The 25,944-nt window shown below is 38.8% G+C and overlaps 1 protein-coding gene and 1 pseudogene across 5 annotated transcripts in view; one reads left to right on the top strand and one right to left on the bottom strand.

The window, feature by feature from the left end:
• Positions 1-2,173: 2,173 nt before the first annotated feature.
• On the bottom strand, positions 2,174-7,370 carry LOC101336788 (nudC domain-containing protein 2 pseudogene; annotated as a pseudogene).
• MBTPS2 (membrane bound transcription factor peptidase, site 2) overlaps positions 7,205-25,944 on the top strand; it is a 41,029-nt gene continuing 22,289 nt past the window's right edge. The window contains exons 1-5 of one of the 5 annotated variants that reach the window (XM_033849386.2): positions 7,205-7,443; positions 10,292-10,440; positions 12,192-12,417; positions 21,968-22,071; positions 23,782-23,909. In XM_033849386.2, coding sequence (XP_033705277.1) covers positions 7,369-7,443; positions 10,292-10,440; positions 12,192-12,417; positions 21,968-22,071; positions 23,782-23,909 — 682 coding nt within the window. In that variant the 5' untranslated portion in view covers positions 7,205-7,368. Of the gene's footprint in view, positions 7,444-10,291; positions 10,441-12,191; positions 19,349-21,967; positions 22,072-23,781; positions 23,910-25,944 lie in introns of those variants that run through there. The other 4 variants (XM_033849387.2, XM_073799052.1, XM_019927700.3 and 1 more) reach the window with 4 other exon arrangements.

Here is a 25,944-nt window from a genome sequence, read left to right as displayed (position 1 = left end):
CTAGGGATGTGCTAGCTATTAATACTTTCTGCTTTCTAATCTCCAGGCTACCTGACCTTTGTTCCTCTTTCAATCTCCCAATACACATGTAGCCGATTCCCTTATCAAATCCTCTCTGTTTTGAAGTACCTAGCAGGGCTTTTGTTCTCCTGCCTGGACCCTGATTCATATGACGAATTCCAAGCAAGTTAGACAAAAGAAATCTACACCTAGACACACCGAAGTCAAACTCAGATCAGTAGAAAGAAACTAGAAAGAAGACAGATTGCCTAAAAGAAGTGACAGTTGGACTAACAATAGACTTCTCAACAGCAGCAATGGAAGCCAGAAAATAAGTCACATTCTCAAAATGCTGAATGAAAACAACTTTCAGTCTAGAATTATATGCCCTGTAGAACTATTATCTACAAATAAGAGGGAAATCAAAATATGTTCAGAGAAGCAGTAAGAGATTAATTTTAGAGCCTGCTGAGTTAAATAACAGGGATGTACTTATGTTTAGTTTACGCCTTGGGATTTGGGCCCTCAACTTTGCCTTTGGAAGTCCAACATAATAGACTTTATGAGAAGGCTTTAAGAAGAGAATTCCTAGGACTTCCCTGGCAGTGCAGTGGTTAAGACTCAGTGCTTCCAGTGCAGGGGCCGTGGGTTCGATCTCTGGTCAGGGCTGTGCGGTGCGGCCAAAAAAAAAAAAGTAGAGAATTCCTTATAGTTCTATGTCTAGGGAAGCTAAAATTAAAGAAAAATCTTATTGACAGTATCACTACAGACCACAAATCAGCATGCTTTTTCCTTTAAGGACCAGATAGTTAATATTTTAGGCTTTGTGGGCCATTAGGTCTCTGTCACAACTACTCAGATCTGTTGTTGTGATGCAAAGCTGCCAAAGGTAATGCAAACAAAGGAGCATGGCTGTTTTCCAATAAAACTTTATTTACAAAACAGGCAGAGGGCTGGATTTGATCCCCAGGCCATAATTTGACAATTCCTGCTACAGACTATGAACTATTTTCAGTAGTTGAAGATGATGGATTTTTCATATTTGCTGAAGCTATAAATCCTAGTTGTTAAGTTCCTTCTAGAAAATATGGTATTGAAAAACTTCCTGAATTGTATTCTGCTATGAACAAAAAGGCAATAGTATTAAATGTGCCATTATACCTTGGACATCAGACACTTGGATATGCAAAAATGACTATAAATCATATTTAAGTCTAACAGTATTGTAGATTAATAATGAATTCAACTCTGATTCTGTTCAATTGTTGAGAGATTGTTGAGGCCTCCCTCACACAGCTATCAACAGAATGCATTCTGACTGAAAAACTACTTGTAGGATGGAAAATCAGTTTCAAAATGTGTCAATTGTTATGGATAATAGAACAAACATGGTAAAGGCTAAGAGTGATTTAGGAATCATAAGCATACAGTGTTTTGTTCATATAACCTTCAGTACTGTAATCTGAAAGCAATTATAACTGTCTATAAGCAGAAAGATAGTGGGCCACTGCCTCATACTTCAGTCAAAGACAAAAATACATGATGTACAAAGGTTATTTTTTTTTCCTAGAAAAGTTTATTGAACATTATTCCTGCATCACACTTATTGAAAGAAAAACTTAATTTTCCCTGAAGGCACCCTGTCATTTCACATGATCTATACCCTAAAGTTTCTTGTATTAAAAATACAGGTTAGGGCTTTCCTGGTGGCGCAGTGGTTGGGAGTCCGCCTGTCGATGCAGGGGACACGGGTTCGTGCCCCCGTCCGGGAAGATCCCACATGCCGCGGAGCGGCTGGGCCCGTGAGCCATGGCCGCTGAGCCTGCGCGTCCGGAGCCTGTGCTCCGCAACGGGAGAGGCCACAGCAGTGAGAGGCCCGCGTACCGCAAAAAAAAAAAAAAAAAAGGTTAAATATGAGATTAGTAAACCGCAGCATATGAAAGTTCATGCCGAGCAAAAACAAGTCCAAAAAAAAAGCTACCATATATCAATAGAATAGTTCCTACAGTATTTGTTTCCTATGTAAATCATATTTGAATGCAATTTTCAGAACCATATTTAAATATATTTTGCAATTTGTTAACTGTAGGCGTCCACATTTTTCTTCCACCACATAATCTGTTCCTTTGATTAAGCTGGCAACATTTGCTAGGATCCACAAAATGCAGCAAGTTCACAGATATTTCTCAAGATTCGAGAAACCTGGTCCACCTTTAGTGTAGTTTCCTGAGATTTCTGCTCCGCTGAAGTTAAAACGAGGATTTTCTTTCTGGAAGCTTTTTCTGCATTTGGTCTTGCACCCAAGGATCAGCTGCATACTCAGATTCCAGAATAGAAGTCCAACAATTTGCTGCATCTCTCTTTGTAAGAACAATACGGACCATTTTTCTACCCTCCAGAGTCCACGGGTTCCCTCATCAGCTATTGTAGAATCAAAGAGTTTGCCCTTGAGGATCTCGTGGCCACCCACGGCCAGCGCCACATGCCGGCTCTGCGGGCCGCACTGGATATCCTGAGCGCGAGTGCCTGGCGACACCTGAACTTCAATGAACACCTCCTCCAAGATCTGGTACCACTGGCCCCACGGCGTTCTGCATGGAACCGCCCCACTGCGCTCCTCAAACAGGGCTGACACACTCCAGTCGCCTCCTGGCCCCGGTGGCCATCCAAAGGTTTTTGAATCGCCTTGTCATATATTTAACAAGATGTTTAAACAAGATGGAATAGCAGCTACTACGTGTTTAAAAGCCATCTAGAGCAAAACTAAAATAACATGCTTTTTAGATGAAAACAATGTGTCAACTTATTAAAACTGCTTGCAGAGAAAAATACTTTGCTTTCTGGAACCTGAGGAAGAAGTCATCAAACTGATGACTTCAGAGTACAAGTATTTCTTACATGACAGTGGCTGAAAAGATTCTCTTATCATTCTACTCCAGGAAGATGCTGAGACTGGTGTACATGAAATGAAACTGAAATATAAATGGAAAACCCCAGATGACTGGTTTCTTGAAGGCCAACTGTATTGCTCCTTTGCCGCAGTTTTAGAACCAAGGTTTAAGGACAAATTTTATTCACATGACCGTGTAAAGCAGCAGTTGCAGGCAAATATTGTGTGTGTGTGTGTCTGTGTGTGCGTGTGTGTGTGTGTGTGTATTTGGAGTAAAAAATATAAGCGTGGATAATACTTTCAGCAAAGATTCAAAAAAAATTTTCTTCACCTGGGACTAGAAGCTTCCGTCTGTGGGACTGCTTCAACCAAACTGCACCATCATCAGCAACCACACCAAGCTGAGGATATAAAATAGAGATGAGGGACTTCCCTGGCCGTCCAATGGTTAAGACTCAGCATTTCCACTGCAGAGGGTGTGGGTTCGATCCCTGGTTGGGAAACTAAGATCCCACATGCCGTGCGGCGCGGCCAAAAAAAAAACCGACATGAGCCTTTATCTTAGTTAGTTCCTATTAAAGAGAAGGGAAAGCTTAATAATTTTGTGGCAGCATCAATACTAGCAGTATCCCATAATGGCAGCACTAACCAAACATTTTCTGTTACACTGCCCTCCATAGATGAAAGAGAGCATCTATTTATGTGGTAGATGGCACTACTGTTTAGTTCCAGGTATATTTTTCTCTACTTCTAGGTATACGGAGGATTACACTCCTTCTGCCCTTTAAATTAGGAACAGCTATTTCACTAGTTTTGGCTCATGAAGCTGGAGTGGAAGGAACGTGTGCATGTCTGGGCCATAGCATTTCGCAGCCAGTGGTAAACACTCTAGTCCTCTCTCTGCTGCATTAAATCCTGAGCCTCACTTTGAGAACTGGGCATGATAAAATGGAGTCTCCATCAGTCTACCAACCCCTGTTGGATATGCAGCACAAACAAAAAATAAATCTTTCTCATTTTAAGCCTGTGGGATTTTAGGGCTTATTTCCTAAGCATAACCTAGCTTATCCTGACTGGTGTAAGTTAGTGTCATAAACATATAGTATAATGACCCCAGAAGCAAACTATCAGCTTACATTGATGAGAAGTAAATACTCGTGAAGGGGATGTCAAACTCTAAAAATCTGAATACTTACATTTTAACAGCAAAATTATAATATTTTAATATTATCTAATTTTTATATTTCATGTTGATTCTGGTATCTCAGAAGTTTATTATATAATAGTGATATTCTGCTTCAGCCAAATACTGATTTTTAACATGTAGCTGGTTTTTGTTTGTTTTCAGCCGTGCCATGTGGCATGTGGCATCTTAGTTCCCTAACCAGGGGTCGAACCCGTGCCCCCTGCAGGGGAAGCATGGAGTCTTAACCACTGGACAGCCAGGGAAGTCCCTAACATGTAGCTGTTTTGCATTCAGCCAAAATGTATTTTTGGTGCCTTCTAAAAAAAAATATACTAAATAGGGCTTCCCTGGTGGCGCAGTGGTTGAGAGTCCGCCTGCCGATGCAGGGGACACGGGTTCGTGCCCCGGTCCGGGAAGATCCCACATGCCACGGAGCGGCTGGGCCCATGAGCCATGGCCGCTGAGCCTGCGCGTCCGGAGCCTGTGCTCCGCAACGGGAGAGGCCACGACAGTGAGAGGCCCGCGTACCGCAAAAAATAAATAAATAAACAAACAAACAAATATATATATATATATACACACATATATACACTAAATAAAAATGATATGAATAAAAGCCTGGCTGTGCGTCCTTCAAGTTAGTTACTTGACAGAAACCTGAAACTATTTGTAAATTAGGTCACATTTCTTCTAAGGAGGAATACCTTGATCTTATGGAATACAGGTGTTTTTTGCTGCCACCTTGCATCCTAGGTCTCGTCTCTTCTGCTGCCACCAGCTGGCTTCCACTACTGATAAATTCCAGAAACCAGCAGGATTCTATTCAGTGTTTTCTTTTTTTAATTGTGGGGGAAGGGAATGTATTTTTTTTTAATTTATTTATTTATTTTTGGCTGTGTTGGGTCTTCGTTTCTGTGCGAGGGCTTTCTCTAGTTGCGGCGAGTGGGGGCCACTCTTCATTGCGGTGCGCGGGCCTCTCACTTTCGTGGCCTCTCTTGCTGTGGAGCACAGGCTCCAGACGCGCAGGCTCAGTAGTTGTGGCTCACGGGCCCAGTTGCTCCGCGGCATGTGGGATCTTCCCAGACCAGGGCTCGAACCCGTGTCCCCTGCACTGGCAGGCAGACTCTCAACCACTGCACCACCAAGGAAGCCCCAGTGTTTTGTTTTGACTGCTGGGTCCCTGATGAGAACACCAAGTCAGTTGAACAAGTAAAATTTTAGGTTGGGAACAGAAAAACACAATCAACTCATTTCCTACATATTTTGGGTAATCAGCCACACAGTAACTGGTTTTTGTCCCAGCAAGTGGTCCAGACAAGGCTTCAGGCTAACAAAAGAGAAGACATTTTAATTCTTAAGTAAATTTTCTCATCCTAGGAAAGAACAGTGTTAAAAGCTACAGTCATTATACAAGAGCAAACAAAGGTCAGTTCAAATACAATAGTGTACCAACAGTCTTAGTGTAGTTTTAAGCTTTAATAACTTCAGAAGTACAAACTCTATGAACTTACACAAAACATCACTTGAAAAATAAAATTATTTAAATTTCTTTCATGCTTCTTTGGTCTCGGGAATTTTTGAATAATAAATGTAATTCAATTTTTTGTTTCAGTCAACGTTTGCCATCCTCAGGGGGACTAAAAAATTTGAAATTTAAAATTACTTGAAATTCACCAAATTAAATAGTGTAAAAGAAATTTAAATAAATTTTCAAGTGATGCTTTATGCAAGTTTTCGGCATTTATACTTCTGAAAGTATCAAAACCTAAAACTGCACTAAGACTTTCGGGAAACCTGTACATGGAAAACTGTGGAGTCACAGGGTGCTTGAATATAAACTTTTATAATTATACCTAGCTTTGTCCAAAATAAATTGAAAGACTTTAAAACAACACATGTACACACATATAGGCAAGAAGATGTAAAACTGAGTCATAAGGTTTCTTGAAGCTAGGGAGATACGGTGCTAAATTATTAAAACTTTAGGAAAGGTATGGGAGAGTGAGGCAAATGAGTAACAGTATCTGTCATACAGGTTCCTAGTATGACACTATATTTTTACTTTGAAGAAGGCTGAGGGTGCAGTTTTATTTGGGATACTTGTTCTTAAGCTAGTATTATGTTCTCAGTATTTCGGTATTAGTATTACTATTGCTAATGATGATTTTCCAGAAAAGTAAAAACAAATAACTTTTAAAGACTTGGGCCTTAAGAAAATGCAAAAAACAAAGAAACAACAAACAAACAAACAAAACTCCATAAATACTAGTTTTCCTTCAGTGGTTCTCAGTCTTGGCTGCACAATGGAATGACCTGAGTTTAAAAAATACTGATGCTTGGATCTCATTCTGAAATTCTGATTCAAGTGGTCTAAGCTAGAGAACAGGCATCAGGAATTTTTAAAGCCCCCTGGTGATCCTAATGTTACAGCCAAGGTTGAGAACCACTGCGCCAGGTCAATATATGATCAGGTACACGTCAACAAAAAAATATGTACAGATGTTCAGAACTTTTTTTTAATGTAGCACCAATCTCAAATTTTATAATGGAAGAGGTTGAGAAAAGAATCTAAAGCTCAAAAAAATCATGTTGAACGAAATAAGCCGGACACAAGAGTATACTTATTGTATGATTCTATTTACACAAAGATTTAAAAATTAGAAAAGGGGTGATGGGAGGGCGAGGAGAGGATTAACCGGGAAGCGAGCGAGGAAAACTTCTGAGATGGAAATGTTCTCTATTTTTATTAGGGTACACAGATATATAGTTATCAAAACTCATCGAAATAGTTGAGATCCGTATTATGTTTTCGCTATATGTAAGTTACGCTTCAATAAAAAGAACGAATAAACATAATTAACTTAAATCTGGATACCTATGACAGAGTCTGAGCGGCGGAGACGATTATTATTTGGGATTACCCAAACCCCACTAGATTAAAAGGAAGCGCAAACCCCAGACCAGAACCGGAGAATGGAGAGCAGACAGCAGGGAGGGCCATAGCCTAAGAAATCGCTAGAGGGCTGGCAGCCGCTGTCTAGTTGATACCTAGACAGCGGCGCCCGAGTGCCCCGCTAAAATAAGCCCCCACGCCCTTTTCCGGTGCGCACACTGCCGTTCGTGCGACCCACCAGAAGGATCCGGAAGGAAACGACGCCACCACGAAAAAGGAGCCGGTGGCAGCTGGGTTTCTGCGCAGATGCTGGGGCTGTAGGCGCCGCGCGGCCGGGTGGTTGCGGCTCGCAGGGAGGACGCCGGCGCTCGCCTTCCCTCCGCTGCCCCCGCCGCTGCCATGATTCCGGTATCGCTGGTGGTGGTGGTGGTGGGCGGCTGGACTGCCGTCTACCTGACCGACTTGGTGTTGAAGGTGAGGGCCTCGGGCCTAAGGCCCAAGCCCGCGGTGCCAGGGCCGGGGCGCAAGGCCCTAGGCCTTTTCTCTTCCCCTGCCTTGTGCCTCCCGGGCTGAAAGCCGTGCGACCGGAACCCACGTGCGGCCTTCCGCGTGGCGCCCGGTCCCATGGAGTAAATAAAGCACGGCTGGCCGCGGGAGGGGTGTGGCGGCCTCCGCAGCTGCCGCAGTATCATTGCGGGGCTTTGCAGGCCCCGCAGCCTTCGGGTCCTGCCCGGGAGGCGCCGGTAGTGGGTTCGGGAGGGGCGGGGCCCTGCCAAACCCCGCGGCGTTGCACCTGGGAGGAAATAAAATATCCTCCTGGGAAAGACTTTGTTTGCCCTATTTGTCTTTAAGGCCACGACCCTCCAGAGACTGGTATTGGAATGAATCTAAATCAAGTTGTGATTTACATCAGTGGCCTCAAACTTTAAAGTGCTTATGACCATCTGGGGTTCCAGTTAAAATGCACATTCTGATTCAGCAGGTCTGGGGCGGGGGCCTAAGATTATGCATTTTTAACCAGTTCCCAAGTGCTACCAATGCTGCCAATCTACAGACCATACTTAAAAGTAGAAGGCTTTAGATAACTAGTTTCTGACTACTCGAATTCTAATTTGTATCTTAGACGCCGTTTCTTCACACTAACCCCGCTTAATACTCCCACCCCCGCCCCCCACACACACCCTGGGTGCACGGTCCATTCTTATTTGGGTAGCAGATATTATGGACAGTTGTCTGACCACATGCTTCAGGCACCCTTTCGGAATTGCATACTGGGGGTGGGAGTATTGTATGCGTGGAATAAAATCATGTAAATTCTCAAATATTTAATGAAAATTCCAATTATGACTAGTAAAACCTTCATGTTATGAATACTGTTTTAAATAGAGTACTGTAGTTTAGTATTGTGTGGTTTAGGCTTAACAGCAAAATGATAACTTTTGTTGCATTCAAACTTGCAAAGTGAGGAGATTATACAGTTGAATCCTTAGAGCAGTCCTTAGAGCTGTGCTCTCCCACTTCGTATCCATTGAGAGCTTGGGCAGATTACTCTCTGTTCCTCCATTTCTTCATCTTTAAAATAGGCATAATAAATGTAAAGCTCTCCTGAGATTATAGAGAGGATTTCATTAATTCATCCACATAGAGCCTTGCTACTCAACCTGAGATTCAAGGACCAGCAGCACTTGGCATCATCTGGGAGCCTGTCAGAAATGTAGAATCTCAGGCCTCATTCCTGACCCACAGAATCCGAATCTGCATCCTCATAAGATCCCCAGGTGCTTTCTCTGCACATACTTGGCACGGTGCTTAGCATGTCATGAGCAGTACAGGCCACTGCTGGTTTAAACAGTGATTTTGTTGTTTGGAAAAAACAAAGCCGCGTGATTTCTTCATGTTGCATGGGTGACAAAAATCCAAAATAAAAATAATTTTTCAAATCTCTATAGTCTCTGGTCCAGTGTGTGAGGTGATCAGGATGTCACTTTAATTTCAGTAAGAGCTCCTAACTTGCTAAGAGAGCACTATTCCTTGAGCGAAAGACGGATCTCTCATTCAGAGTATCCGCTTGGGGAATGGAGAGACCTCAGGTTTTAGGAGCCTGCACCTTCAGCTTCTCTGCTTCTAACTTGGTCTGCTGTTCCATCCTTGGTTTGTCTAGGATTTCCTCAGTAGACACCTGGAGGGGTGTGCCACTCTCCTTTTCCACGTCCTAGAAGACAAGCAGGTTTAATAACTTCACCTGAAGATTGAGAGCAGAGAGCATTATGGATCCAAAGGCAAACAGATACCTATATTCAGACTCAGGTCATTTTATGACTGTGATAGGGCTGAAATATCCTTCTAGATAAGTTTCTCAAATGGATGGGCATCTGTATGACAAAATACTTACCATACTTACTGTAAGAGGTAAGAGGTCAGTGGCAGTGTATGTAAAACAGCCTTATGTTATCCAAAATCTTACATTACTCAAGGACTTCAAACTTCCCTAAAGATAAAACTCTTTGCTAGGCTGCGAATAAGCAGCTGTCTCCCCAACAGTGAAGAATGTAAGAAGTTACTGAGACCAAGGTGGCTTTAGATAAGTTTTGTACTTTTTCATGGTCAAATTCAGCCTAATTTCTTAGGGTTGTTGCTCAGAAGAGGATAGAAAGCACCAATTCCAGCTAACCTGTCCCCTCTGTTGGATTGGCTGGGGGTCTTTTTTAATTACAACAAAAGACCTCTTTCTCTGGTAACAAGGCTTCTAGACCTGTGCTGTCCAGTATGGTAGCCACTAACTACATGTGGCCATGTAGCATTTGAAATGGGGCTAGTCCGAATAGAGATGTGCTGTAAGTGTAAAGCTGACACTGAATTTCAAAGACTTAATGCGTAAGTAAGTAAATAAATAGAATGTGAGGTGTTTCAATATATTAATTATATTCTGAATGATAATATCTTGATATTTTGAGTTAAAAATACATTTAAATTAATCTCTGTTTCTGTTTGCCTTTTAAAATTCGGCTACTAGAAAATTAAAAATTACATATGTGGCTTGCACTTATAGCTCCCATTATATGTCTGTTGGACAATGCTGTTCTAAGCAAAGGCCAGCAAACTTTTTTGCTCGTGGGCCGTAGTTTGCCAGACCCTGACTTCAGCACATCAGCCAATCCAAGACTCTTACTTTAATATCCTGAAGAATAAACATAAAGCTTTAAAATTATAAACATTTGATTAGTCAGTATCTTGCTTTCCTGTAGAAAACACTTTTATTTTCTTAAGCCTTATAAATTATTCTTCAAAATTCAGTGATGTGGAACTTTTCTTTCTCTCTTAGTCATCTGTGTATTTCAAGCATTCTTATGAAGACTGGCTGGAAAACAACGGATTGAGCATCTCCCCTTTTCACATAAGATGGCAGACTGCTATTTTCAATCGTGCGTTTTACAGTTGGGGACGGCGGAAAGCAAGGATGCTTTACCAGTGGTATTCTTTACTTTCTCTTTTTGGTTTAAATTAGTCATTTGTGATCATGAGAAATACTTGTTAAATGAACTGTTTCCATCATTTTCAATTTATTGAGTTTTAAAATGTTGACAATGTAAAAACTTTCTGGCTTTATATAAATTCATGGGATTGCATCATTGTGCTTTTGCATACATTCAAAATCAAGGTTCTGTGTCTTGATCTGGGTGGCGGATACATCGGTATACATATGTAAAAATTCAATGAGCTGTACGCTTCAGACTTAGGCACTTTGTGTAAGTTATACACCAATAGAAAGGCAAAAAGCATATGGAGCATTTTCCACCAGGAAAATAATCCTGGAGAATTCTCTCCCCCATCATGACACATAGAAACAAGGGTCCTGGGAGTCATAGGGCTCCCAAAAGTCTGCCGGCTTTCCTCTATAATTCTTCTGTGATACCCATCCAGGGCAAGGATATTTAAAATACTTATCATCCAGTAAGGCATACACACAAACCAATCAGGAAAATGGCCAGCCATGTTACAGCAGCAGGGTCCTGGAGCCCTCTGGCTATACCAGGCATATCCCTTTAATTTAAAATATTTTTAAAATCATGGTTTATAGTGTTTATGGTTAGGGGGTTTACAATGATCTCTGGGACACCCTAGAGACTGACAGTTTCTGTACTTGACAGAATTTCTAATATGGCAGTAGGGGGCCTTTGTCGAAATTCCTTTCTGTTAAAAATTTAGCTCCAACTAGAGTAGGGCTAAATATAAACGATCAGGTCATCAAAAAGCAGAAAATGCAACAGCAAATCAAAGCAAACAAAATAGAAATAATAAAGATAAGAACAGAAATAAATGAAATAGAAAGTATACAGTAGAGAAAATCAGCAAAGCCAAAAGTTGGTACTTTGAAAAGATTAATAAAATTAATAAAACCCTACCATGACTGATCAAGGAAAAAAGCAAACAAAATAGCTAAAAATCAGAATTGAAAGGAGAAACATTACTATAGATTCTGAGACTTGTTTTATTTTATTTTTATTTATTTATTTATTTATTTTTTGGCCACACCATACAGCTTCTGGGATTTTAGTTCCCCAACCAGGGATTGAACCCACGCCCTTGGCAATGAGAGAATGGAGTGAGACTCATTTTGAAAAATGAAACTATTGTGAACAGTTGTATACCTATAAATTTGACTATTTAGATGAAATGGACAAATGCCTTGAAAAACACAACTTATCAAAAAGTTAGAAGATATAATAGATTATTCCCAACTATAGAGGAGTGATTTCTAATTTCTAATTATTAAAACAGTAGAAGAAAGAAACTGTTGTTAAGTTTTACCATGTTAATATTTAAGCTCATTACAAAATTCAAGTAAAATAAAATGCAAACAAAAGAATCGGTAGATGAAAAAGAATGATGTCTATAATGTGAAAAGAGCTTTCATAACTACATGAGAACAAGATCAAAACAATGCTATGTAAATGAGCAAAAAAATATGAGAGGAAACAAACTTTTTATTGGGAACAACATTCAGCCTCTTCAGTTATGAGAGAATTGTAAATTATAACTGCTTAAAGAGACTAGTGCCCATGCTTCAGTCAAGTATCTGAACTTCAAGTAGGAGAAAGAAGCAGAGTTATTGAAATTTTTAGACATTGTTTTGAAGCTATGAAAGGTGGCTGGTTAATGAATTTTTTAGTCCATGAATTGTGAGGAATTGTACATTTATGTAATTTTTTTCCTCTTGACAGGTTCAATTTTGGAATGGTGTTTGGTGTAATTGCTATGTTCAGCTCTTTTTTTCTTCTGGGGAAAACGCTGATGCAGACTTTAGGCCAAATGATGGCTGACTCTCCCGCTTCTTATTCTTCCTCCTCTTCTTCCTCCTCTTCCTCTTCCTCCTCTTCCTCTTCTTCCTCCTCCTCTTCATCCTCTTCCTCTTCCTCACTTCACAACGAACAGGTGCTACAAGTTGTGGTAAGTGCCTTCTTATTGCTTTAAGTAGCTTTGTTGAAACATAGATATAAGAAATTTCTTTTGGATAGCATAATTCCTATCCATAATATAAATATGAAATAAATGAAAAGTCTCACAATTTCTCAAATTACTTGCTTAAACAAAATCATTAGTAAGAGTATAGCAAAGAATTGTTGCAATGTGTAGTAGTAGTAGTAATAATAGAACAAATGGACCACCACTAAGACTGTCAACAATTACACAAGTATTCGATTTAATTCATGTTGTCTTTTTTTTCAGTGCAAGGTTTTTTTTAAATTGAAGTATAGTTGCTGTACAATATTATATAAGTTGTGGGTGTACCATATAGTGGTTCGCAATTTTTTAAAGTTATACTCCGTTTATAGTTATTATAAAATATCGGCTCTATTCCCTGTGTTGTAAAATATATACTTGTAGCTTGTTTTATACCTAACTTGGTAATTCATGTTGTCTTCTTGAGGTGTTGAATAATTGTTACTGTCAAGGAATAAGCATACTGATTTAAGATCTCTATAATGTAGAAATAAATTGCATCTTAATCCTATGCAAAATGTTCCCGTTTCTTCTTCATGGCTTTCAGATTCTTAAGCAATAATATCCTTTTAATTAAAGGTAAAAGACCTTTTGAATGATCACTGTGATTTCTTGATATGAAGAATAATGTGCTGAGTTGTACTCCTTTGACTGTAAGCTACTTAAAATAATTCCCACTTTAAAGCACATGTGTAGACCAATACCTTATCAATTCATGTTTCCAGAGTTTGAAAGGGTGCTTTACCACTGACTAACTTCAATTTTAAATTTTTTACATTAATAGTTTCCATTTCCGTGAGTCATGGACGTTATGTTTTTAATCGTGTTCTTATTAATGAAATAGACTATATGAGTTAGTGACTTTTTTTTAAATTGAAGTATAGTTGATTTACAGTATTATGTTAGTTTCAGGTGTACAGCATAGTGAGTCAGTATTTTTGCAGATTAAATTCCATTGTAGGTTATTACAAGATAATGGGTGTAATTCCCAGTGCTATACAGTATATCCGTGTTACTTATCTATTTTACTTTATTTTGTTTTTATATCTTTATTGGAGTATAATTGCTTTACAATGTTGTGTTAGTTTCTGTTGTACAACAAAGTGAATCAGCTATAAGTATACAGATATCCCCTCCCTCTTGAGCCTCCCTCCCACCCTCCCTATCCCACCCCTCTAGGTGGTCACAAAGCACCAAGCTGATCTCCCTGTGCTATGCAGCTGCTTCCCACTAGCCATCCACTTTACATTTGGTAGTGTATATATGTCAATGCTACTCTCTCACTTCATCCCAAATATACAAACTATATAGTAGTTTGTATCTGTTAATACCCCTTATTTGTCCCTCCCTTCTTCCTTTTCCCCTTCGATAACCACAGGTTTGTTTTCTATATCTGTGAGTCTGCTTCTGTTTTGCATATACATTCATTTGTATTATTTTTTAGGTTACACATATAAGTGATAGTATACAGTATTTGTCTATCTCTGTCTTATTTCACTAAGCATAATATTCTGTATGTCCAACCACATTGCTGCAGATGGCAGTATTTCATTCTTTTATGTGGCTGAGTAATATTCCAGTGTATGTATGTATGTGTGTATATATATATATATATATATATATGTACATCTTCTTAATCCATTTGTCTGATGGGCACTTGGGTTGTTTCCATGTCTTGGCTATTGTAAATAGTGCTGCTATGAACATTAGAGTGCATGTATCTTTTCGAATTAGTGTTTTTGTTTTTTTCATATATATACCCAGGGGTGGGATTGCTGAATCATATGGTAGTCCTATTTTTAGCTTTTTAAGGAACCTCCATACTGTTTTCCATAGCGGCTGCACTAATTTACATTCCCACCAACAGTGCACAGGAGTTCCCTTTTCTCCACATCCTCGCCAACATTTGTTATTTGTAGACTTTTTGATGATAGCCATTCCGACAGGTGTGAGGTAATACCTCATTGTGGTTTTGATTTGCATTTCTCTAATAATTAGCAGTGTTGAGCATCTTTTCATGTGTTAGCTATCTGTATGTCTTCTTTGGAAAAATGTCTATTCAAGATTGACAGATTTTTTTTTAACTCATCTCTTTGTGGCCTCTACTAGCTGTGTCACTATGGGAAGATTACAAGTCATTTGTAGCAAAACATAAAGAATCTCTCCTATGGTAATAGCTCTTTCTTAGAGGTTAAAAGGATTCAGGTGGGTGAGGCCTCAGATGAGATGATTTATTTCTTCAGCAAACATTTACAGAGTGTAGTCTGCCTACTGGCCTTGTGCTTAGTCCTGCTTATACAGGGAACAAAATCCAATCCTAGCACTTACAGAGCTTTTAGTCTAGAGGGAGAGCTGCTATGCTTTTCTACAGTTGGACAGAGTACAAGGTGCTGCGGGAACAAAGACAAGCCCTGCTGAGGTGTGCCTGGTACTGGGAAGAGAGTAGAGGAGAAGGGAAGGGAAGGAGAGTCCACATAGCCTGGGAAAGGAAGATGGCAGTTGAGCATGCCAGAAACAGAGGGAACCATATAACATGGAAAGGCAGAGGGAATAATAATACTAATAATAAAACCTAGTTAGGGGCTTCCCTGGTGGCACAGTGGTTAAGAATCTGCCAGCCAGTGCAGGGGACACAGGTTCGAGTCCTGGTCCGGAAAGATCCCACATGCCACGGAGCAACTAAGCTCATGCACCACAACTACTGAGCCTGCGTGCCGCAACTACTGAAGCCCGTGCGCCTAGAGCCCGTGCTCCACAACAAGAGAAGCCACCGCAATGAGAAGACCGCACACCGCCACGAAGAGTAGCCCCCGCTCGCTGCAACTAGAGAAAGCCCGCACGCAGCAACGAAGACCCAATGCAGCCAAAAATAAATATAAATTAAATAAATTTATTTTTAAAAAATACTAGTTAATATGCAATGCTTCCCATGTGAGGTTTTTTGTGCCTATTTTATTTTATTCCTGCAGCAATGTAGAGGTAAGCATTGTTGTTATCCCTGATTCACAGATGAGAAAACCAAGGCACAGAGCTGTTAAGTCACTTGCCTGTGATCACAGCTAGTAAATGGTGGGTCCATCACTCACCCACCACTGACCTCAGAGCCTGTGCACAGTATGCTCTACTCTCTTAAAAAAGACCAGTAATTCCTCAAGGAACTATAAAGTAACTTTGACCTGTATCTAAGAGGTATATGGTGGAAGGTATATGGTGTAGGAGATAAGATGGGAGATATAGGTAGGGTCTGTGTTATGAAGGGCCATTCTAAGAAGTTTTGATTTTATCTGTAGATAACAAGTCTATGCAAAATGGACTGGAGTAGGGTTTCACCGAAGATGGGGAGACCATTTAAGAGAGCATTTGGAATAATTCATGTTAGAAGTTATAAAGATCTTAACTAAATTAGTGGTAAGGAGAATGAAGGGGCTGGATTCAAGGGATCTTTTGCAGTGGAGTTCTCAGACCTCAGTCATTAATTGAATGTGAGGCTGGAGGGAGAAGAAAGTCGAGGATGACTCTCAGGCTGCATGGCTGTTTATTGTTTGCCAAGAAAGAGGATAGTAGAGAAAGAAGCAGGCTTGGAGAAAATATGATCACTGGCCTGTCTGCCTGCTAGGATTAGAATGGCAAAAGGGTTTCTGGGGGGTTTTTGGATTTATTTCAGTTTAACAAGTTTGTTTGTGTTTTTGGTTTTTTTTTAAAGACACATTTATTCAGTGCCACATTTATTCAGACTATTACATTTAGCAGTCAACAGCGTGGGTACAAAGAAAAATCTATATTAAAACGCTTTGTTGGAATGCTTTACACTTTCCACAGAATAGAAGCTAAAATAATCTATTATACAATTAGTCACAAATATAGTCCTTGGGGTATTTTTGCCCATACACAGGAGTATTGTCTAAAATAGGGGTACCCAACTCCTGGGCCGCGGACCACTACTGGTCTGCGGCCTGTTAGGAACTGGGCCGCACAGCAGGAGGTGAGTGGCAGGCGAGTGAGCGAAGCTTCATCTGCCACTCCCCATCGCTCGCATTACCGCCTGAACCATCCCCCCCCACACAATCCATGGAAAAATTGTCTTCCACGAAACCAGTCCCTGGTGCCAAAAAGGTTGGGGACCGCTGGTCTAAAACATGTCTTTGTAGCAACTAGGCCCTGCCACCTCTGTGCTTGGTTGAGTTCCCAAATCTGTTGTAACCTGTAGCTTCCCTGTCACTTCTCTGGCTCTCCTCTCCTGCTAAGCTTTGTTTCCTGGCAGTAATTAAAACCTCCTGCCATAGCCACCTTGGTTTCGTGGTTTGGCAAAGTATTGGCCTCATCCCCCATAGGGGCCAGAACTTCTGCCTCCAAAGTTTCCTCCTTTCATGGGTCCAAAATTTGAACATTGATTGTTGTAATTGCCAAAATCATTGTAGCTTCCGCCACCTCCAAAATTGCTTCCGTCATTACCAAACAAACCCATTATAGCCATCCCCACTGCCACCATATCCCCCACCACAGCTGCCACCAGAGCCACCTCGGCCACTGAAGTTTCCTCCACGACCAAAGCTGTCATTCCCACCAAAACCCCCTCCACGACCACCACCAAAGTTTCCAGAAACACCTTGCTCTCTTTGGCTGGATGAAGCACTAGCCATCTCTTGCTTAGATAGGGCTTTTCTTACTTCACAGTGTGGTATTTCTGAATGACAGTCTTGTCTGCAGAGTCATGGCCATCAAATGGTACAAAAGCAAAGCCTCTCTTTTGCCATTGCCTCAGCCAGTCACTTTTTTCCCCATACTATTCAAAATAATCTCTTAGATGATGTTCTTCAGTGTCTTCTTTAATGCCACCAACAAAAATCTTTTTCACAGTTAAGTGGGCACCAGGTCTTTGAGAATCTTCTCTTGAGACGGCCCTCTTTGGTTCCCCAACTCTTCCATCCACCTCGTGTGGCCTTGCCTTCATGGTTGCATCCACCTCCTCGACAGTGGCATACATGACAAACCCGAAGCCTCTGGAGCGCCTGGTGTTTGGATCCCTCGTTACCACACAGTCTGTGCGCGTTCCCCACTGCTCAGGTGGCTCCTCAGACTCTCACTGGTTGTTTCAAAGCTGAGACCTCCAACGAAGAGCTTCCACAGCTGTTCGGGCTCTTTGGGAGACTCTGATTTAGACGTGACAGCAGTGGGGCTGGGGAGACTTTAATGATGCTTACTCAGCGGCGTCCACGAGCAGAAACAAAGCTAACAAAGTTTTTTAAATTTTTTTATTTGATAAATTTGACATGTTACTGTTTGCAAATTTAAGGTGTACAGCGATGTACACCTTATGTACTTTCATACATTTATTTATTGTAATATGATTGCCATTGGAGCAATATTTATCACATTATAGTACAATTTTATTGATTGTATTCTTTATACTGTGCATTAGATCTCTGTAGCTTATTTACTACTTGTTACAAGTTTGTACCCTTAAATACCGTCCTCATATCCATCCCATCCCCTGGTAACCACCATTTTACTCTCTGTTTTTTAATAGATTTGACTTTTTTAGATTCCATATATAAGTGCTATCATACTGTACTTGTATTTCTCTGATTTATCTCTCTTAGCATCATGTGCTCAAGGTCTATCCATGTTGTTGCAAATGGGAGGATATCTTCCTTTCTCATAGCTGAGTAATGCATTGTTTATGTACATGTACCACATTGTTTTTATCCATTCATCTGTTGGTGATCATTTGGGTTGTTCCCATAATCTTGGCTATTGCGAATAATGCTGTGATAAACAGAGATATGCATATATCTCATTGAAATATTTTCATTTCCTTTGGGTATATACCCAGAAGTGGAATTGATGGATCATACCTTAGATGTATTTTTAACTCTTTGAGGAACCTCCATATTGTTTTCCATAGTGGTTGGACTAATTTATATTTCCACCAGCAGTGTGTAAGGGTTACCACATCCTTGCCAGCACCTGTGTTGTCTCTTTTCTTCTTGATGATAGCCATTCTAACAGGTGTGAGGTGGTATCTCATTGTGGTTTTGATTGGCATGTCCCTGATGATTAGCGATGTGGAGCATCTTTTCATGTGCCTTTTGACCATTTTGCTGTCTTCTTTGGAACTACTAAATAGTAGTTCTGTCCATTTTTTAATCAGATTGTTGGGCGGGGGGTTGTTTGTTTTGTTAGTTCTTTATATGTTTTGGATATTAACCGCTTATCCGGTATATGGTTCGCAAAACTTTTCTCCCATTCTGTAGGCTGCCATTGGTTGTTTCTTTTGCTATGCAGAAGCTTTTGAGTTTGATGTAATCCCATGTGTTGATTTTTGCTTTTGTTGTTTGTGCTTTTGGCATCATGTCCAAAGAATCATTGCCTGAATGGTAAAGTGTTAATTTACAGAAGAAATTATTTCTTCTGTTTGCTTTTCAACTTACTCATAGAGCTTACAAAATATTGATTCAGTTAGGAGAGCCATGCTTTGGAACCATTAAGAAGTCAGCTGCCCTCTGTATATCTACCTGGCATGTTTTTGTTTAAGTTTGTTGTATCTCCTGACTTTGATATGAGCTCTTGTAGCTTAGAGCACATACTTTCTGTTTACTCTGTAATTCCCTACAGCCTCATTGAGTATTAATTCCCCAAAACCTGGCACTCTATATGTTATTGAGAGATCAGTATTTTGGTACATCTAATACCCTGTGTGATCACGGCTGAGACAGATGGGCAGTCGAGTATTGTTGCCAGCAAATAAGACCTACCATCTGTTGGTGTAGTCACATGTTCAAATCCTTACCTTATTTCATTATTACATCACTGAAATAATAAAGAGAAGAAATCAATATCCTATTGGATCAAGGCTACTGATTTTTTTGAAATAAAGGTAAGATAACCTGAATACTTTGTGATATAGAGGGAATGTATGAGTATTAATCTTAAGTACATAAATTTAGAGAGGAATCAGAGAAAAGGAAACTACAGATCTGAACAGACAGATGCCTGACAACATGGGAATGGAGCAGATATGTAGAAAAAGGTACACTGATGTTCTTGAAAAGAGTTGCTTAGTAGGGTCTGAGTAGAGAGAACTTCAGATAATGAGCATCATAAAAATATCCTCTGACCATTTACTTCCACATCTGGGACTCTAGGTTAAGGAAACACTTCCAAATTATAGAAAAATTAGTATTCATCAAGCTGTTTATCCTAACATTTATTACTATGAAGAATTAGAAACAACCACAATATGTAATTGAGGAATGGTTAAATTATGAGATTGTCATTCAGTGAAATGTTATGAATACATTAAAAATGATGACTATGAAAGCTAGTTTCATAACTAGAGAAAGGACTCTTGGAATCAATGAATTTAGAAAGCAATTCAGGCAGCATGGTTTGAATCTCCTCTTCAGTTACTAAAAAAGGCTTAAAAGTGAAATTCCTTTGTTATACACAAAAATAAATGTGCAGTTGAATTAAAATTAAAATGTGAAATCATAAAAGACCTTGAAAGAAATAAAAACAGGTTTCTATTTATAGGAACACAGAATGAGAAAGACATATGCATAAAACTAATGGCAGAAACCATGAATATTGATAGATTTGACTACATAACATTTTTTATATATCAAAAAACCAAAAGCAAAATAAAATTGAAAGGCAAAACTTGGGAATGCATCTGTAATGTGTATCACAGAGAATTAATAATTGATACTTGAAGCGATCTTACAGACAATAAGAAAAACATGAACACTCTAAGGAGAAAAAAATTGACAAGTCAGGAGTAGGCTACTCACAAAAGATCTATCAGTGGTCAAAAAGTAGGGGGAATATTCAGCTTAATAATCATCAAAGAAATAGAAATCAAACAATGGGATGCTTTTTATTCCTCTCAAATTGCAGATTTGAATAAAATGAGCTTACCCAAGGTTATTGAAGTGTCTGCCTTTGGAGAGCAGTTTGATATGTATCAAAGTCCTTTAAATTTTGTGTATAATTACCCTCTCTGTTAGGCGTAATGTTAAACAGTGGACAAGGATTATCTCCTGTAATCCTCAGAATTACCCTTTTATGTAAATGTGGTGATTTCCATTTTAATGATGGGGAAATTGAAGTACTGGAGGAATAATCCAAGGTTCTTCAAGGTCCCTTAGCTAGTTATGATGGAGCCAGAACACCAAACCCAAATGATATGTCCCCAGAGCCTGAACCAACCGTGCTTGTGTAACAATTTATTCCCTCCAAATATTTGTGTATATGTGTCCAAATATATTTATCACAGTATTTTATAAGAGCAGAAACCTTTAAAACAATTAAATGCCCAACAATCTACTCCATGAAATACGATGCAGCTATTAAAAATCATGTTGAACCAGAAATACTCATGGGAAAATGTTTGTGATACTATTAAGTGAAAAGGGTAGATTTCAAAACCATATTTATAATAAAAGAGTATAATTTTTTTTTAATATGTGTACATGAAAAGATTGGAAAGACATGCATTGAAACACTGAGAATGGTTTTTTGTTTTGTGTTTGGGGAACAGGAACGGTTTCTATTATTCTTTGAGTTTTCAAGTTTTCCTGCTTTAAACATATTTTGTAATTAATTTAAAATACTAACTAATGAAAGAAAGACGAACTTTCCTCCAGAAGGATACCTTTAGAGTTCCACTGCCTGGATTGTGAGAAATAGAACTTAGGAACGATTATTTATCTTGCAAGAAGATTCTTGGGTATCTAAAAAAATTTTACTGTGCAGCCTTTAAAATAGCAACCTTAAGTGCATAACAGTGGAGCACGTGGGTCCTTAACATGTCTGTATGTTCCAAATGCCTTACTTTCTGCATTAAATTTCAATTTTAGTATAATATTTATGTATCACTTTGATATGATTTTTCTAACCAATGTTCTAGACAAACTGATAGAAGAAACGAAGGGCCTGGTGCTCCCACACCAATAAGGCACTTTATTACACTGCCTTTAATGATCAACTCTCATATAACTTGATAATACTAAAATGAAACTCATTGAAGGGGGGTGGGGACATCCTGTATTACTCACATAAGTACTTGGAGCCTTGCAATAACACTTAGCGGAAGGAATGGGAACTGTAACAAGAATTCCCAAATCGGGCTGCCAGCCCTCGAGGGTGGATCAGCTACTGACTCCTTCACTGCCACTCTGCCTTCCCTGGCACTATGCCAGGCTCCCTAATTCTTTCCCGTGGTAAAGACTTCAGGAAGCTAACGTTTCAACTTTTTAACCTGGTGTTTCCTATTCTCTTTAGATTGGTGGTGTGCTTAGCTCAAAAACTGCCTAGTTCAAAAAAACTGACTGGTGTTTTTATATTTATTATGATAGAAATGGAGAAGTGGACCATCAGTTTTCATATTAGTTTTAGCTTACCGAACACTGAGTTTGGAAGGTTAAGTTTTAGTACAGAGTGAACATCGTGTTCTCTTGGTGCCCAAGTGTGTTTTTATCATTGTGTCTGTGAACAGGTTCCTGGCATAAATTTACCCGTCAACCAACTGACCTATTTCTTCGCTGCAGTCCTCATTAGTGGTGTTGTACATGAAATTGGACATGGGATAGCTGCTATTAGGTAATGATATTTACCTCTCTCTCTCTATTCCATGCAAAGAAGCTTTTCATTTAGGAGTATTTATTACTAAAATCTGCTACATTTGATACTTTTTCTTTCTTTGGATACTGCCCAATGCATATCCACCATTATTATTTTAAGGTAACTTCTCTTTTGTAGAGATTAATATATTGATGAATATGCTCAATTAACTATGTGCACATCTATAATCTGGGTCTTTCTATCCTTTGTCCTTTGCCAGCATGGTTATATCCTCATGGTTCTTCACTATTTTCATCCAATCCTGAAACCTAATCTTTCTATTCATCACTGGATCAGAATGATAACCACTGCACTCAAATCAAAGCCCATCCACCTGCCTTCTTAGTACTTTCTTTGGCTCATCATCTGAAATACTTTCCTGCTTCTACTCATGGCCTCTGCTGGCTACAGCAAGAACACTGAAAGCTCTGGGTTTGTTAACAAATATTATAGCCTATCTAGAAATCCAAGTGGAAAAAGATAAGGGAGGATGAGACCTGGGACTTGCTTCAAGTATCATGCCATGTTCTTGTCTTGACTATCCAAATGTATCATTGTAATTATACCTGAGCATTTTAAAGACTCCTAAATGTGTAAAATCCTGATGTGGGGAGAGATTGAGTCACAACTCCCCTTCACTCCCACATAATGAACACACATACTGATGGCAATGTGTTTCATCCTTTGGGTGTGTGGACCAGATAAAAGGCTTTAGAGGAGAAGATTTAATCACTTCTTATTACTTTCCAGTTGCTTATGAACAAGAGTCTATTGACTGGCAATAAACCCTCATCTTGACAGAGCATATACTGTTACACAGGTGTGCCATGTAGTGGTTTAAGTGGTCGGCTACTTTTTTCTTTTCTCTCTTTCATCTTTACTTCCACCTTAACTTTGCAGCTTTTAGGGTTTTACATAGAAAAGCATTGTTATTACAGTTTAATCATTCATAATATGTTTGTGAAATAGTTTGGGTAATATTTTATAAAATCCCACTGCCAAGAAAAAGTGAATTTTACAGTCATCTTATATAGTTAATGCTAGGTGACAGCACAATATATTTAGATGATGCTTTTTTTAGAGTAGCTGTGTGGTCTTACGAGGCTTTTAAATGTAATTCCAGTTTTAGAGAATGAATTGATAAAAAATAGTTCTCTTGAGGACAGTCTGAGCATTATGCATTTTTAAATGCAGTACTTATTTTTAACATTAATTCAACAGGAATACACTTAGATAAACCTCCACCTTTATAATGGCTAAGAGAAATATAAATATTTAGATAATTTACTTGAATTCTATTTTCTACTATCTCCTTCCCTGAAAATAATTCAGAATAAACCATAAAAATGTTTTTCATTTAGTTTCTCATAGAAATATTAACTATTTCTTTATACAAGTGACTAATTTTAAGTTATTTGCTCAGCATATTGGTTTCTAAAAATTTTTGAAGTTGTTAAGTCTATTTCAGAATGCCCTGTTTTACAAAATGCAATTTCACTGGTAACTAAATCTGTATGCTATTATAAAATTATGATGATATATATCATATATAATTTTTTGACTCTCCAGAGAGACTTGTATTTTAAGCAAGAATTTGAATTACAGTGGGAAGTTTTAAGATTACATGCATTATTAATCTGAAAAATGCAATACTAGTAGTAAATTCCTTTTTCTTATGTGATTTCTTAGGGAACAAGTTCGATTTAATGGCTTTGGGATTTTTCTCTTCATTATTTATCCTGGAGCATTTGTTGATCTGTTCACCACTCATTTGCAACTTATATCACCAGTCCAGCAGCTAAGGATATTTTGCGCAGGTAAAAGACTTAAATTTCTTTATTCATCTGTGTGTTATTAGTGGTTTTATGGAAAGTACATCACAACTGAAAACACCTCACCTTTTGGTTGATAAATTCAGTTTATAAGACTCTCAGTCAGGGCTTCCCTGGTGGCGCAGTGCTTAAGAATCCGCCTGCCAATGCAGGGGACACGGGTTCAAGCCCTGGTCCGGGAAGATCCCACGTGCCACGGAGCAACTAAGCTCGTGCGCCACAACTACTGAGCCTGTGCTCTAGAGCCCACGAGCCACAACTACTGAGCCTGTGTGCCACAACTACTGAAGCCCACACACCTAGAGCCCATGCTCCACAACAAGAGAAGCCACCGCATTGAGAAGCCCACGCATCGCAACGAAGAGTAGCCCCCGCTCGCCACAACTAGAGAACACCCGTGCACAGCAACAAAGACCCAACGCAGCCAAAAGTAAATACATAAATAAGTAAATTTTTTTAAAAAAGACTCTCAGTCAGAAGTGGTAGAGCAAAATAATTTACATTCCAGTATTTTTCATTTTTTTAACATGAATTATTTTTAAAAGATTGAGAAAATGAGAACATATCATGAAAATATGACTAAAGCATTAAATTAGACATAGGAGATCACTTGATAATCATAAGGAGTGTAATCCACAATGGAAATGTAATCGTGAGTCTTACTGAATAAAGTAACACATCATCAAAACAAAAATGGGAAAAGTACAAGGAAAAAACAGAAATGTAATAAGGGAGGCTTATCTCATCTCTCAACACATAGCAGGTTAAGTATGAAAAAGTTTCAATCATCAAAGCTCTAATTAGCAAGGTCAAAATCAACAGTTATGTCAAATCCTATACCATGACAATTTCTTTTCAAGTGCCCATGAAACTTATAAAAATTGGCCAATTTAATTCAAAACCATAATTGCAGTATGTTTAAAAATGATAATGAAATAATGTGTAAAGTTTTGCTAAAAGGAAAAGTCACTGCCTTAGGCAATTATTATGAAATAAGAAATTAAAGTAAATCAGTTAAACTGAAGAAGTGAGAAAAGAACTATAAAATAGGTAAGAAATGATGTAATTAGCATGCATATAGGCAAAAAATAATAAATTAGAAAAAATAGAACTGTTAAATAAAAGAGTTCTTTGAAGAAAAAAAAGATTAAATGGGAGAAAGCATTTATAGACAGAATTAGCAGTCAGATTGGGGAATGACAACTGATAGAGAAATTTTAAACAATTATAAAAGTGTTCTTTGTTCATCTCTGCAAAAAATTTTCACAAACCTGGATAATTATCTTTTTTTTAAAACAGCCGAAATTAACCCCAGTGGAGACAGAAAAAAAATATAAATAGGCTAATTACCATGGGAGAAATTAAGAAAGTTTAAGAGTGGTCCTGAAAGTTTCATAGGTAGAATTCTTTCAAGTCTTGAAGGAATCTTGAAGGAAAAAATTTTTCGTTTCAATTCCAATTTAGTATAAACTTTCCAGGTCGCATAGAGAAGGAAACTAAGAATTTTTTAAAAGTCAGTGTACCACTGATACTTGTAAAGCACAAAAAAAATTCTACAGACGGTTGGTGTATCTAAACAGTGCAAGGATGGCTTAAAATTAGGAAATCTTATTTGAATGTGGTAAACATTAATTACTCTTAAGAGAAAAATATCCTCATCTCAGCAGATATTGAAATCGGTATTTAACAAAATTCAACATCCATTAATGGCTAAAACCCAAAAATCTTTAGTAGAAGTACTAAACAGAAATAGCTGGTTACTTCCTAATGGTATAACACTTAGAAGCATTCCTATTAACGGGCAGGACAAGCATTCCACTGATACTGTTAAAAATGGCCTGTAAATGTGGGTCAGTGCAATCGAATAAGGAAAAAAAGAAGCATAAGTATTAGAAAGGAGTAGGCCTTTCCCGCCCATACTATTATATACCTGGCGGGGGGAGGGGGAGGGACAAAAAAGTCAATGGAAATGAAATACAGAAAAATTCTGTAGAGCCTGGTTGCTGTATTCAAAAAAAAC

The sequence above is a fragment of the Tursiops truncatus genome, chromosome X, assembly GCF_011762595.2.
Source record: "Tursiops truncatus isolate mTurTru1 chromosome X, mTurTru1.mat.Y, whole genome shotgun sequence".
Classification (NCBI taxonomy): Eukaryota; Metazoa; Chordata; class Mammalia; order Artiodactyla; family Delphinidae; genus Tursiops; species Tursiops truncatus.
Note: the sequence above shows the minus strand (reverse complement) of the source record. Positions and strands in the feature narration are given on the sequence as shown.